This window comes from Equus asinus, chromosome 11 (assembly GCF_041296235.1).
Source record: "Equus asinus isolate D_3611 breed Donkey chromosome 11, EquAss-T2T_v2, whole genome shotgun sequence".
NCBI classification, from domain to species: Eukaryota; Metazoa; Chordata; class Mammalia; order Perissodactyla; family Equidae; genus Equus; species Equus asinus.
Window position 1 is genome coordinate 14,851,289 of NC_091800.1, and position 15,751 is coordinate 14,867,039.

Genomic DNA, 15,751 nt, shown 5'->3' on the forward strand with positions numbered 1-15,751 from the left:
TGAAGTGGTTTCCTTCTATGTATAAGCATTTAAATGACCATATAAAGTTAGGACAAATGAGAAGATTCAGAATGATGTATCCACAATGACTGTTCAAATAAAGAAGTGTTCAAATAAAACAACAGCTTCTAGACAGTTGCTGGGAAGTGGTGGTTCAGGGAGTTGTTAGCTGCTATTTTACGCAGTCATTGAAACAAGAAAGGCAATAAACCAAGACATAAAACATTTTGATTTGCGCAGAACATTTCCAAATCTAGAGTCTGTATAAATAAAAATCACTACCCTTCATTATTGTCAAGAGGTCTCATCTTCTTTACATCAAAACTTCTAAGTTTTGATATGGGTGTAAACTTTTGCTTAGTTCTCACTTAATCTATAGTATATATTGCAAGATAAGGACTGGTTATGCAGAGGAATTTTCTTCTGTGTGAAACCACTGTACAAAATGGGGATTATACCCACAATATGGCTGCATGGGGACTATGGAAAAACCAAGTAACTGATCCAGTTTGCAAGATGTAGGACACAGTCTGATTTAACACCGTACTGTGACTGTCGGTTAGTCAGCATGACTCATGGCATGCTTACATTTATTGTGACGAGGTAAGGCTTTTCAGAAACAACTTTTTATAAACAATTAGTAAGATATACTTCATCAAGAGGACTTACCTCCTCTCTCTTTGCTTCGTTTGTTGGAGAGCTCCTGTAAAAAAAATCACAACTCTCTTAATATCTCAAAATTACACTACTTTCATCAAGAATAACATCATGAACTTTGAAAAAAATCATATTGTAAAATGAGAATCAAATGGCTTCCAGAAATGACAATAAAATGCCCACTAGGGTATTAGAATTGAATGATTTTAGTCTGCACAAATCATCTGGAATAATAAAAGTAATTAAAATACTCATTCACGGGGCCCACCCCATGGAGGAGTGGTTAAAGTTCCAAGTGTTCTGATTCAGTGGACTGGGTTCACTGGCTCAGATCCCCGGAGCGGACCTACTCCACTCATCAGCCATGCTATGGAGGCATCCCACATATGAAACAGAGGAAGAGTAGCAAAGATGTTAGCTCAGGGCTAATCTTCCTCAAGCGAAAAAAGAAAAAAAAAGAGGAAGATTGTTAATGGATGCAAGCTCAGGGTAAATCTTCCTCACACACACGCACAAAATCCTCTTTCACAAGGAAGATGCAATAAGTTTATTTTTCTCTGATTTATGTAAAGATTTACATCATACTATGTGTCCACTTAATAATCAGAAGAAGACTGAAGTCTAGTTTTGGACTTCTACTCCACTACCCTCATGTCACCACAACCTCCTTAGTGCTAAATCCAGTCCCTATCTCACTTTATTTCTTAGTAACATTACAGCAGCCAAGCAGCTGACCACTCTGTCTTCTGAAACTATCCTTCTGGGGATTTGTACTCCCACGCTGACCCTGATGTCTTTTCTACCTCTCCAGCAGCTCCCTCTCATTTTCTTGGTGGGCTCTCTTTTTTGCTTGTGCCCTTCTATATGTTGGTTTCATATACTTTTGTTTTGTTTTGTTTTTTTCAGGCATTGGTGCAGGACTTTCTTCTCGCTTTGCACTTTTTCCAGGGTGATCTCATCTACTTTCCATCCATGTCCTGATAACCTCCAGATTTATATCTCCAGCCCACGTCTTTTTCCTTGAGTTCCAAGCCAATAGAGGAAACTGTTTATTGGACATCTGCATTTGGACATTTCACAGACAACTTGAACTCCATGTGTCCAAAACTTAACATTATCCACCCCCTCACACGCACACTCAGCCCCAAACTGATCCTTTTTCTGTGTTTCTGTCTTAGCAAATGGCATGATCACGGCTATCGACTGAATGTTTGTGTCCCCCTAAATTCATATGTTTAAGCTTAATCCCCAGTGTTTTTTGGAGGTGGGGCCTTTGGGAGGTAACCAGGTTTGGAGGAGGTCATGGGGGTTGGGCCTCCATGATGGGATAGCAGAGAGAAAGCTTTGTGAGGACACAGCAAGAAGATGGTCATTTGCAAACCAGGGACCCCACCAGACACTGAATCTGTGGGTGCCTTGATCTTGAACTTCCACCTTCTAGAACTGTGAAAAATAAATGTTTGTTGTTTAAGCCACTAAGTCTATGGTATTTTTGTTACAGCAGCCTGAACTGACTAAACAACCATCTTCCTGGTTGCTCAAATCAGAAACCCAAGGATCGTCCTTGACTCTTTCTTGTCCTTCTAGGTAAATTCTGACTCCTACTTTCAAGTCTTGCTTGAATCTGTTTACTTCTTTTCACCCCTACTTCCACTTCCTTGGCAACATTCAGATCTTGCCTAGATAGTTGCAATAGCTTCCTAAGTTCTAGCCTGATTCTAGTCTTATTCCTTTCCAATCTATTCAAATCCAGTATGATCTGCCTAAAATACAACCTGATCATGTCACTGTTCTTCGTGAAACTGTTTGATGGTTTGCCATTATCCTAAGATTAAATACAGTTTAGAAGTTAAGATCATATGTTTAGCAATCAGAAAGACAGTTACTAGCTTTATGACCTTAAGAAAGTCCCCAGACTTCTCTGAACCTCATTTCCTCATCAGACAAATGGGGTTGCTTTGAGGACGAAGCACGGTAATACATGTCATGTGTGGAGCAGCAAGTGTGGCATAGGAGAGACACACAATAAATATTTCTTGGTTATTCTGAAGGAAATTCTGAAAAACAGAGACTTACATTTTACTTTTTCAAAACATCAAGTAAATAATACTCTACAGGAGTCAGGGATGAAAGAGACAAAAAGCTGATGCAGTTAAAGCTTTGTCTTCACACCACAGTTCCTCTCTGCCTCATTTTTTATTCTTTCTCTCCCTGTTATGTGTGTCTGTTCATACTAAGTCTGGATAAAACCAAATCCACAAAAAAGCTGGTGACTGACAAGGAGAAGAGTCGCTTTTCCCTGGAATATTCCCATTTTAAAGGGTACCATCTGACAAGAAACGTCAAGTACTGACTCTAATGGTAGAACTCCAGACATTGTGACAAGGAGGAGAAAGCTCTCTCCACATTTCTCAGTCAACACCAAGGAGGTGGCTACTTACTGCTCTAGAGAACCAAGCTGCCTGGAGTAGTATATCATATTAAACGGTTTTGACTTGGTTTGGAAGCAAACTTATTTAATGGCTATTTGACTTGGAACAGCAAGTAGATAAAACTAGAAAGTAAAACATGTTCTGTTAGCTGAACATAAGAAAATATTCAGAAATTATTTTCTAAATATAACTAATACCTTAAAAATCATACAACATAGAAACAATCCAGTAGAATTCTTCAAGTTCAGCTGTTTAAAAATTCTCACTTATGAGCTGAGAGCAATTGCTACAGAGAGATTTCAGCCTGAGGGCTTGAAAAGGAAACAAAACATAGTAAGTAGACTTCCTCCAGCACTCCTGGAGACTGGCTGCTAACAGAGCTACGCACACATTAATAATAAGAAGAAGAAATAATCCTTGACAGAAGAACTGTAAATCAGATTACTTGACTCCAAAATAAATCAATGCAACCCAGATGAAATAGGGATTCCCAGATAAAATAGGGTATTTAACAAAAGTATGACTATTATGTAGTTCTAATTATAGGATGTTTCACTAAAAGGTGCACAGAATTTGAATTTGATAAATATATAAATGCACATAGAAATATGAAAAATGTTAATGTTGTGTCATGATGCAAAAAAAGAGAAATTAAATGCCTGAAGTTAAAGCAACAAAAATTGAAGAATAAAAAATATATGAAAAATATTACTAAAGTTCAAAGATGGTGAAGATATTAGAAAATGTATGTAACCATTTCAATAGTTCATGAACAGTTAGAAGCAGAAGTATAGGGAAGCTCAGTTCCTAGGAAAATTGATGAGGCAAAGAATAAACATATAACATGTATTTTCTATAATGTGTCAGTTTTAAAAGATTCGTAAATGTGATGATGAACATATATTTCCTTATGGATATACCCTATGTTTTAGCATAACAATTTTCGCTAAAAATCACTGCATGCCAGGGGCTGGGGGGCGAAGAGAATGAAGAGTTAATGTTTAATGGGTACAGAGTTTCAGTTATGCAAGATGAAAAGTGTTCTGGAGATAGGGGTGGTGATGGTTGCATGGCAATGTGAATGCATTTATGCTACTAAACTGTACACTTAAAATGGCTAAGATAATAAATTTTAAGTTATGTGTGTTTTTCTACAGCGAAAACAGAAGACACAGCCACCAAAGCTCTAGATGCACATGTTTTGTTGCAACTGTTTATGTTCAACTCCCCATTACTTTCCACCTCAAACCCCACTGTTTAGAGATCCGCATAATAGGGTAGAAACTTTTTAGACCCCAGCAATGGAGCACATTAATGGAATATCTCTAAGATCCAAAATATGATTTATGGGCAGATAATAAAAGAACTGCTACTAACTTGGACATAATGGTTTATACTCACTTGAAGTCATTATGAGATTACAGTCAGCTCTAGAAACATAACGGGAGCATGCACTATGGAGCCGCCTCTGGGATAACATCACTCATTGATGCCAGTATAGTCAGGGTAAACATCTCCAGACCACCCATGGGTTATTTCTCTGAAGATTTTACGCAATAAATATTTGAGTGCTTAGTCAGTATATAAAACACACATTTCCAACACTATGCTGGGTGCTCGACCTTTCCTCTCTGTTGTACAGCTCTCCGGGGGCAGGTGAATCATCCAAACTGGAGGTTTGGGAACTCTAGAACGGTTAGAATTGTCTCATAGATAAATCGTAGTAAATTCCTTTGAAGTATGTTTAAGAGTCACTTGCTTCATTTGAAGAGATCCCCAAGAAGGTGTTAAATTCTTAATACTTCTAAAGCCATAGTAATTATAAACCCATGTTCACACATCTAAGAATAACAACATTTTAGGAAGTTGTTCTATGACATTGCAATTGTTTTTTGGAACAAATTTACCCAAACATGTATCCTTAGCCCACATAGACAAATATGCCCATTAAATGAACCGAACAACACTAGAGAACCATAAAAACATCCAGATAATTTTTTATGGGGAGGCTATAGCCCGTGGGGCATGTGATGATCAATCAAGTCAATAAGTACATTGACTACTATTGTCCAAACCAGAAAGTTGTTTCGACACCTGCTGCTCCTGAAACACAAAGGGCCCATTTGTTCCTAATACCTTTATAGTAAACCTGTAAAACCAAAACCAGCAGATAAAATCCCAAAACAAATAAACCCTTAGGTAAACATGTAAGCCATCTTACTATTTGCTTTTTACTTTGCCCAGAATACACCTGCTGGTTTCAAATTCAATAAATTATATTCAGTGGTGACCCTGATTTAAACATTGAGGAATAGTGTCTAAGGAGGAGCAATGAGCGGCTAAGGCTAATCAGCAGATTAGAACTAGAAAGCCGGGTTCCTGGACAAATATAAAGGATGAGGGTATTACACAATGACTTTGGCCCATGTAATTTAAGGCCGGCTGACTTTGATGTAGGTGAATTTATATCCCCAAAAAACTTTTCCTAATCCTCCTCATCTTAGCTACCTAATAGATCATGTATAAACTATATATAAAAATGAAAGGGAAAAGGAAATATTTTAAAACATTACAATCTGCAATTCCAGAGTCATTTCAAGGAGGCCTGCCAAGAGAAGAGGTTCAACCAAAGTATCGGTTCGTGATGAACTAAAATGAAAATATAATGTTCCTTAATTGTCATACTACATTTTCATTACTGACTTTAAATTTGAATTCAAAATATTCCAAGTGTAGTCTTGCAGAGAGTTTCCAAAACTTTTTATTTCTGCAAAAATTCGATATAATGGTTTCTACCTGCTTGTCAAAGCTATTTCCTCCTTGACTCATGTTGAGAAAAGGCTGCAGTGACTCTCAGCTGGTGCGGGTGTGGGAGGAACAGACGATAACAGATTTCCTCACCGATAACTGTGCTGTGAAAGCCACAGATCAGGCTGCTAAAAAGGATAAAGAGAATACATTATATAATTTAAAATCTACTCTGCACTTTTATTTGACCTTCTCCTGATTTCCTCTAGACCTGAGACATATAATGTTTATTTCAGTGCTATATAAAAATCTCAATAAATCTTAAATATGAGAATCAAATGAAAATCTACTTTTCAAGATTTAAAAATATTTCAGTTCAGCCCATGATGTATAAATCTTTCTACTTCTAAACTTAAATTTTGACATACATACATATTAGTTTCACTTATTTGAGTAGAGGCAGTAATACATAATTTCAGACATTCAATCTAAATGCAAAAAAAAAATAGTCTTTATTAGTTCAGTGAGTCTAAAATGATGTTATTTAATAAACCATGGCATTTTAATAACTATTCTTGACATCTGGTGCTAATAAAAAGGATTTTATATTTTAGAGTTAACATTTAAAGAAAAAAATCTAAGTGTAGTTTTACTATTTATCACAGACCACAGATGGCATAGGCCACATTTGAGTGGCTTCATTTCCTTCTTGATTAGTTTATATAAAGAGGCCACTTGTTTTCTCTCTTTCTGGGTATGTTTTATATAAGATTTGGACCAAGTCCCAGAAATGAATAAATGAGTAAGAAAGGTATGCATCAAATGAAAATGAAGTTTCTTAATAACAAAAGTGATTACAGAATTTTCCTGGATTGAGTTTAGTTAATAAAGTTCATTCTAAAACAATGATCCAAGGAATTTTGCATCTGGATAAATATGTGAAGTAAGTTGTCCAGAACCATGTAAAACCATAAAGACCTAAAACATTCCATCTTTTCTACCACCTCCTTCTCTCTAGGCAAAGTTTGACCAATCCTTTGATTCAAGGCAGGTTTTGCCATGAGCCTGTGTGGGAGCAGCAGCTGAGCATGATGCTACTGGGACAACCAGATAGGCATGGAGGCCTCTGGATGCTGTCCTTGTCTCTGGTCCATGAACTTGAGATATGGGTCTTCTTGTCCTGCTTGCTCAGACTTTTAATGTTTTTCTCTTTAGATCCTGTGCTAAGTTTCCTTCTTCAATTTGAACACTTGATTTGGGCTATCCCCTGACTCTGATTGACCCCAACATACGTGCTCCTGACCCTTTCCTCGAGAAGATGTCACTACTTATCTGGAGGCATCAATGCAATAGTATAAAACATATATCATGTGAATTTTCACTGAATTTTGTTAGAAGAATTGAAAATTAATGGATACACTTACACAAGCATTTGCCAGGTAGTAATAACAGAAATATTATGTTATGAGATGCTTAAAGCGACAAACAAAAGCTCTGAATGCAAAGCCAATGGATTAACCTGTGAGAAATGGAGAAATGGGAGTGTGAATTAACTGGCTCAAAATCAAACTTTTTTCACCCTATTTAGTTCATAATTCTTTAATAATCATAAAAAGTTATTTGGTTTCATGATTTAAACATGAGTTTCCTAGCCAAGTAACAATATCACATGCCTAGTAAGAAATACTTCTAATATCTTGGCCTGGCTATTTAACTTTACAAGAGACCTGATCCACTCTAAGCTAATTTCATGGATAAGTAAAAGACTCTAAGATGTGAAAATCTAGAAAGAGAGATAAGGCATATATACACAAAACAACCAGAAAGCTATTCAAGGCAGAGTTTATCATGATACAGAATTAACTGATTTAGATAAGAGGAACTAACATTTGAGAAGGCCTTAAAGTTAGTAGTGAAAAACTTTCACTACGTTTGAGTGTGCTGTTGAAAATCCACCTGGATTAGGATGAAACTGAGTTCTCTGCTCTAAATGAGATCACAATCTAGAGCAAAAGACAGCCCTGTAGTGAAAAGACTAACATCCTGTGGAAGAAGTATATGAATAGGGGTATATGCAAGACATGATGGCTGCACAGAGAAAAGGAGTAGTGGATCTCGTGAAGAGAATCAGAGGAGGTTTATGAGACAGTCATATTTAATATGACTGTTAATAAGTTCACTGGGAAAACAAGAGGGAGAAGGGAATTCGAAAGAGAAGGAACAACGTGTATGAAGGAAAGGGGCAGAGGAGAGCACGAGTGTTCGAGGAAATATAAGTATTCCAGTATTGCTATGGGGAAGTTATGGGGAAGAGTGTAAAGTCATGGGTTAGAAAGATAGGAATGGGCTAGATAATAAAGGAGTGCAAATACTATGTTAAAGAGTTGGGAATGACTTTTATGGGTGATGAGAACTCCAAAAATGTAGGTTTTGTAATGATAAATCTGAATGCAACATGAGGGATAGACTGGGGGAGGAAGAGATCAGACACAAGTCAGGTGATGGTTGCAGTAGACCAAGATGAGGTGAAACATGGACCTTGACTAGACTACACGTGAGGAAGTAGTAGTTACGAGTCATATTTAGGAGGGGATTGGTTAAAAGCAGATAGAGGAAGGGAGGGAGAGATAGTTGTCTTGGATGATTTTCAGGTTTGGGCTGGGGCAACCAGATCCGTGAAGGTGTCACGTTGATTAAGACGAGTGACAGGGGAGGTGGAGAGCGGTTTGGAGTATAAAGTGGGGAATTCTACTTTTAGACACATGGAGATAGAAGTGACTGTGGGACACACAATTGGGAGTGTATAAACAAGCTGGTGTTCAGGAAAGCGGTCTGAACTGAATAAATATGCAATATCAGTGATAATTCCAGCCTGAAAGAGGATGAGCCTGTTCGGGGAAAGTGTGATTATACTGAGAATAAGAGAGGCAAGGGCAAAAGCCTGAAGGTGTAATAATTTTTAAGGCTGAAAGAAATGACTGAGAAAAAGCAGCCAAGAGTGAAAGGGAAGATCTTAGCCAGGAGGAGTAGGTTAATAGAAAAGGACTGAAAGTGGACAACTCTGAAGATACTAAAAGTTGGTAATTACGAAACGACCTTGGCTAGAGCCAGGGGATAGAAGTTTGAGGAGGATAAATTAAGGAATAAATGGGAAATAATCTCATCTCAAGAAGCTTGACCTAGAAAGGTTGACCTAGAAAGGTTGAAGGATGCAAAACTGCTAGCCTTCGGAGGCAGTGTGATGGAGGGCTTTCGTAAATTAGAAGAGATTTCAACACATTCAGGGCCTGAGGAGAAAGAACCTCATGACGATTGCTGCTGCAGTAACCAGGGAGCAGGGTTCCTGAGAAAGGGGCAAGAATGGACCCAGGAGCACAGGGCCTGATGGGAAAGAAGATAAGGAGGACGTTGAGACAGCTTGGCTGAGGTGGACCGCTGATAGAGCTAGAGCAGGGAAAGGTGACAGAAAGTTGGGGGTGTACACATATGAGGGCCTCTAGATTCTCTGGGGGAATAAGGGCCAGGAGGAAGGAGGGCTGGAGCTGGAGAAGGGGCGCAAGGGAAATCTGTTTACTATCTGAGAAGTAACAGTGTTTTCCTCTTTTGTACTCTTGTAGTACTCAGACCATAGTCTCATACTCAAATATATTTATACTTTATGTAAATATAAAATTATTCTCTAGTTATTTCATAAACCTATCATCCTGCCTCAAGCAAATTGTAAGTACTGGAAAATTAAGACCTGCCTCTGTCTATTTCTTTGAAGGCATTATGGTATACCAAAAAGAGTTGGGCTTTAGAGTTAGACACATTGGATTTGAGTCTTGAATCCAACTCTCACTAGTTATGTGGGCTTACGCAACTTCTCTCACTTGTCTGAGACTTAGCTTCCTTATATGTAAATGGAGATGGTAATATAGACCTCATAAGAACGTAAGGATTAAATTTAAAAATTGTGTACTTTTATACACATCTCTCATCCATAGCATCTAGGACCAGATTGGGCATATAATATGCTTAATCAATGAATTGTAAGCAAATAGGTAACCTGGAACATTTATGTGTATCTACATGAAAATACCTTTCTCTTCAACTACTATATTCAGTTTCAGCTCTAACTTTAAAAATATTGCCCACCTTTAAAGAAGGTATAGAAGCAAAGTCATTCTATCTCATCTCAATTCCGTCCTTTAGTAATCATGTCCCCCACCTCACTTTTAGGTGTGCATAAGTAAGAAATTGAAACCAACAGTTTGGTTTGGCTGTTACCACATGGCAGGACTCCTTGGGCAACATCCCCCTGGGTTTGACTGCTTCGTAGGCCTATTTGCCTTGGCTTTCAGGCTTGTTTTTATAGACCAGTACTGCCAGCTTTTAAGATTATACAAGATTATAGTGGCATATTTTATTTAATGCTTCATTTTCTTTATAAGAGTGGTTTCTGGTTTAAAAAAACAAAACGCCCATTAAGCCTGATGACTTAGGCCCTGACTTGGTCAGCTGAATACAGACCAATAGAGAAGAATTGGGTCACTAAGTTTTGGGGACATAGCCCCGGAAAATGTCAGAAGTTGGATGGTCTGCTCCTCTGTCTGGCTCCAGCTCAAGCAACTTCCTGAATGAATCCTAAGTGCTGTAAGAAACAAAAATGATTCTTAAGAACATGTTTTCTTCTGGGTATGGAATAAATACTGGTGATGTTGGCTTTCCTGGAACATTCATTTTGAATTTGAAAGCCTCGGAAAATCAAATCAGTAGTTTAAGGAAATGTCAATAAGAGATGAAGAACAGGAGATAATAAAAATAAGATCATATCACTACTTTTATCTGTGTTAATGGAGGTCTGGGACTTTAAAACTATTATCTACCAAAATATAACTTAACATCAGCTTTAGACAAAACCACTTGTATCAACGCTTTGCTGCATGCTACCATAGAAAAAAGAAAAGAAAAACAGTCTCCCAAAATGAAGAGTTAAAAAAAATAAGGTGGACGAGGCAGGAGTTTTGGTCCTGCTGTTTGGTCCTCAATAGCGGGAAAAAACGGCATGAATTCTTCTTGCTTCCCTGTTCCTGCCAACCTTTGCATAAAGGTGTTGATATGAGTAGTGAAAAGGATAAAAGGAATGTAGCAGGAAGAAGAAACTTAAAAAGCAAGGCTGATGAGTTCATGATATGAAACCAACAAGATAAATAGACAGTCCTTGGACAACTGAAAGGTGATTTTTTTTCCTGTGTTTGCTTAATGCCTCCTCTGCTAACTCAAAGGGCCTCCTTCTTGTGGTGGCTATAAACATGTGCTGCTCAGATCTTCTCCTCAGGGAGCTATTGCCCTCCTTAGATCCACCACTTCCTTAATGCTAAGGCCATGATTGCTGCAGGCTGCTCCCATCCAATGGATGTGAGCTTAGTGGGGGCACTGATACAGACCCTTTCCAGCCAGAGGCAGGACATTCGCTATCTTTGACTTTGCTACAGGACCTCCCATTGGTCTAGTCAACCCTTTCGTGGAACTGCCCTATGGTCTGTGACTCCTCCTTTCCTCTCTCCTTCCACAGGTGTTAGATCTCCGATGCAGTATGGAGGCTCCTCCCACCTTTCTCTGCTTCCTTTCTCAATAAGTTTCTTGCATGTCTAATCCTATCTTGGTGTATGCCTCTTGGTAGACATGAACTAATACATTCATCTACTCTCTTACTTTTGTTTTATGTTCATAACCAAGTACTTATAGACAGAAAAGCTGAGGCAAAAAAAGATTTAATAAACTTCCAAAGGGGACACTGTAACTGCTATTTAGTATGACTTATCCCAGCTCCATCTTAGGGCCTGAGGCTCCTGACTTCCCCATAATCTTTCAGTACCAGATATTAATTGAATGCCTCCTATATGCTTGGCTCTAGACCTTATCCTAAGAATAAAGAACTCTTATTGAGTGGCATGCTCAGATTTGTGATGTAATAAGACCATTCTGCTGCAAAGTGGAGAATGAATTAGAGGGGAGCAAGGCCAGAGGAGATGAGCCCAGCTTGGAGACTACACAGTCACCAAAGAGGAGTTGACGGCAGCATGTGTGAGAACAGACCCAGTGTAGATAGAAGAGGTAGGAAAATATTTCATAGGGAAAATGGAGAAAATTAGTGATTCAGAAGATATTTACTCTGGACTGAGCCCTGGGCTACACTCTGGGAAGACAGAACAAAAGACCCATTCCCAACTGTCCAGAAGTATTTGACTGACTTCCATTCACAGATGTGTATGTAAAAGAACTTTTACTCTACTCTAGTCTCTTAAAGCCCAGAGACATGATGGAAAACAGGAGGAAAAAAAAAATCCTCCATCACCGATGAAACAAGAAATGGCCATAAGCCTAAACCACAGACTATGACACACAGAAGTCAATTACCGTGGAAAGCTCTGCCAGAACGAGGGCACTGAGAGCAGCCCCAAACCTCAGACTCTGAACAGGATGCAGACGTCTCCGAAAATAAACGTCACAATGGTGGAAGGTCTGGCCAATGATCCTTTGATTAGAACAGCCAGTTCTAGGAGTTCTACGAGAGTCTGAGAGAAGCAAGGAGTGCCCTCACCTGCAGCGCCCTATTATGGAAGGAAGGCAGGAGAGGTGGGCTCATGAAGACAGCTGACGAGCCCTATTACTTTCGACACCTGGAAGCGAGCAAGGTTGAAGACGAGGGGGAATAACCAACTATAAGATCTTAACACAAAGGCTTGTGGTTTACTGGGCTTCTCTGTGAATCAGACTGCCATTTTGCACAGGGGTGGCAGCTACGGCCTGCTGGCCAAATCCAGCCCATTGACTGTTTTTGTTCTGCTATGAGCTGAGAATGGCTTTTACATTTTCAAATGGTTTTTAAAAAATCAAAGAAAGGATATTTCATGACACAAGAAAATTATATAAAATTCAAATTTCAGAGTCCATGAATAAAGTTTTATTGGAACACAGCCATGTTCATTTGTTTACATGTTGTCTATGGCTGCTGTCAGGCTATATATATATAGGGCTGCCATAATAAAATACCACAGATGGGGGGCTAAATAACAGAAGCTTGTTTTCTCACAGTTCTGAAGGCTGAACGCCCAAGACCAAGGTGTTGGCAGAGTTGGTTTCTCCCAAGGCCTCTATGCTTAGCTTCTAGATCACTTTCTTCCTGTGTTCTCACACGGTCTTTTCTCTGTGCACACAGATCCCTGGTGTCTCTTCCTCTTCTTCTTCTTTTTTTTTGTCTTTATTTTATTGAGGTAGAATTGACGTGCATTATGTTAGTTTTAGGTGCATGAGGAGTCGATATTTGTTTATATTGTGAAACGACCACCACAATAAGTCTAGTTAATATCCATCACTATACATAGTTATAGAATTTTTTTTTCTTGCGATGAGACCTTTTAAGATCTACTCTTTTAGCAACTTTCAAACATGCAATACAATATTATCAATTATAGTCTCCATGCTGTAGTTACATCCCTGTGACTGACTTATTTATAACTGGAGGTTTGACTGCCTTCAGTTATTCTATCTACCTCTCAACTACCTCTCAAGTCTCTGGCAACCACCAATCTGTCCTCTGTATCTGTGAGCTTGGTTTGTTTGTGTGTTTGTTTGTTTAAATTTCACATATAAGTGAGATTGCATAGTATTGGTCTTACTCTGACTTATTTCACTCAGCATAATGCCCTCAAGGTCTACCCATGTTGTCATGAATAGCAAGATTTTATTCTTTTTTTATGGATGAATAATATTCCATATTCACGTTTTCTTTATCCATTCATCTATCAATGGACATTTAGGTTGTTTCCATATCTTAGCTATTGTAAATAATACTGTACTGAACATTGGAGTATATATATAGTTTTGAATTAATGTTTTTGCTTTCTTCAGATACATATCCTGAATTGGAATTGCTGGATCATATGGTAGTTCTATTTTTAATTTTTTGAGAAACATCTATGCTCCTTTCCATAGTGGCTGCACCAATTTATATTCACACCTCCAGTGCACAAGGATTTTCTTTTCTCCACATCCTTGCCAACATTTGTTTTTTCTTGCTTTTTGATGATAACCATTCTAAGAGGTGTGAGGTGATATCTCATTGTAATTTTGATTTGCATTTCCCTGATGTTGAGCATCTTTTCTTGTACCTATTGTCCATCTGTATGTCTTCTTTGGAAAAATGTCTATTAAGATCTTCTGCCCATTTTTCAATCAGATTTGTTTTTTTGCTATTGAGTTGCATGAGTTCTTTATACATTTTGGCTATTAACTCCATATCAGATATATGATTTGCAAATCTCTTCTCCCATTCAGAAAGTACCCTTTTTATTCTGTTGATGGCTTCCTTTGCTGTTCAGAAGCCTTTTAGTTTAACGTAGTCCCACTTGTTTATGTTTGCTTTTGTTGCTTTTGCCTTTCGTGTCAAATCCAAAAAATTATTGCCAAGACTGATGACAAGGAGCTTACCACCTATGCTTTCTTCTAGGAGTTTTATGGTTTCAGGTCTTACATTCAAGTCTTTAATCCATTTTGAGTTGATTTTTCTGTATGGTGTAAGATAGTGGTCCAATATCATTTTCTGCAAGTGGCTGTCCAACTCTTCCTCTTCGTCTAAGGACAGCAGTCCTACGGGATCAGACTTCCACCCTTATGGTCTCATTTAACCTTAATTATCTCCTAAAAGATCCTATCTCTGAACACAGTCATATCGGTGGTTAGGGCTTCAACCTGTGAATTCTGGGCTGATGTAATTCAGTCCATAACAGGCTACAACAGCAGAGTTGAGTAGTGAAGATAGAGATTGCATGGTTCACAAAGCCTAAAATATTTACTATCCAGCCCTTCACAGAAGAAGTCTGCCAAGAATATCCAAAAATGGGAGGAGACTTGCCCCTAGGGCAAAGGAAATAATAGATTTGGTGACAATCTATTGTAAGACAACAGAAGGCCCCAGCTCATCCTTTACCCCAGCCATAGGCTCATATTATTTCTTTACAAACAGTAGGTAGCATTAAAATATGAGCAATAGTCACAAAGGAACCACCCAGGGAGACGTAAAAAGAAATTTGGGAAAAAAGTGTGGGGGGCTGAGGGTAGAGGAGTGAGAACAAGCAAACATGCATCACAAAATAAATTACCCAAAGAAAATCAACAAAAGGTCACAGTAGCAGTTCTCCATAGTTTCAAAGAAATTGTAGACATCATCTCTCTTTAAAAGTTTTTAAGCTAAAAAAAGAAATATACTTATTAAAACAATATATCATAAAACCACTTAAAAGGCAAAAAGTCAGCTGGCAAAGCCTAAGATTGAAATAGAAGAAAACATAATAATGTTGAAGACACAAAAATTACATTTGAAGCCACAAAATGAAAGGGTTAGTTAGAAAACACAGCCAGGACTCAGCAGACAGGCCTGAAGAATTCGATGAGGTGGTAAATGATTGTGGGAAAGAGAACAGAAATGGGGGACAAAGAAAAGTCTAACATACATAAAATTGGTGTTCTGAAGAAGAGAACAACATCAAGGACACAAAGAGTATTCAAATAGGAGCAGAAAACTTTTCAGAAATAAAAAATATAATAAACTGGTTGCATGATGGGATGCACTGCGCTCCAGATAATCTGTAATGTCAAGTTCCAGGAAAGTGACTGACGGTTCCCTCTAAAGAACGAATCACATAGACATCCAGACAGAAGCCCTCGATGCCGGGGAAACAGGAACATTTGTTGACAAAGGACTTAGGGAAATAAAATGTGCCCCCAAATGTGCACGCCCCATCAAGTTGTCCTATAAGTAAAAACAACATAGTCTTAGAATTGCAAGAATTCAAGGAACATCCAATATACCTCCTTAAAAAATACAACTTGATAACAAAGGCTACCAAGAGGAAGATAAAAATGGAAAT

General features: G+C 38.3%; 1 protein-coding gene across 7 annotated transcripts in view; it reads right to left on the reverse strand.

The window, feature by feature from the left end:
- Positions 1-15,751, reverse strand: part of STARD13 (StAR related lipid transfer domain containing 13) — a 489,330-nt gene that overhangs the window by 287,909 nt on the left and 185,670 nt on the right. For 6 of the 7 annotated variants that reach the window (XM_070520504.1, XM_070520503.1, XM_070520506.1 and 3 more), the window contains one exon: positions 670-703. In XM_070520504.1, coding sequence (XP_070376605.1) covers positions 670-703 — 34 coding nt within the window. Of the gene's footprint in view, positions 1-669; positions 704-5,885; positions 5,934-15,751 lie in introns of those variants that run through there. The other variant, XM_070520502.1, reaches the window with a different exon arrangement.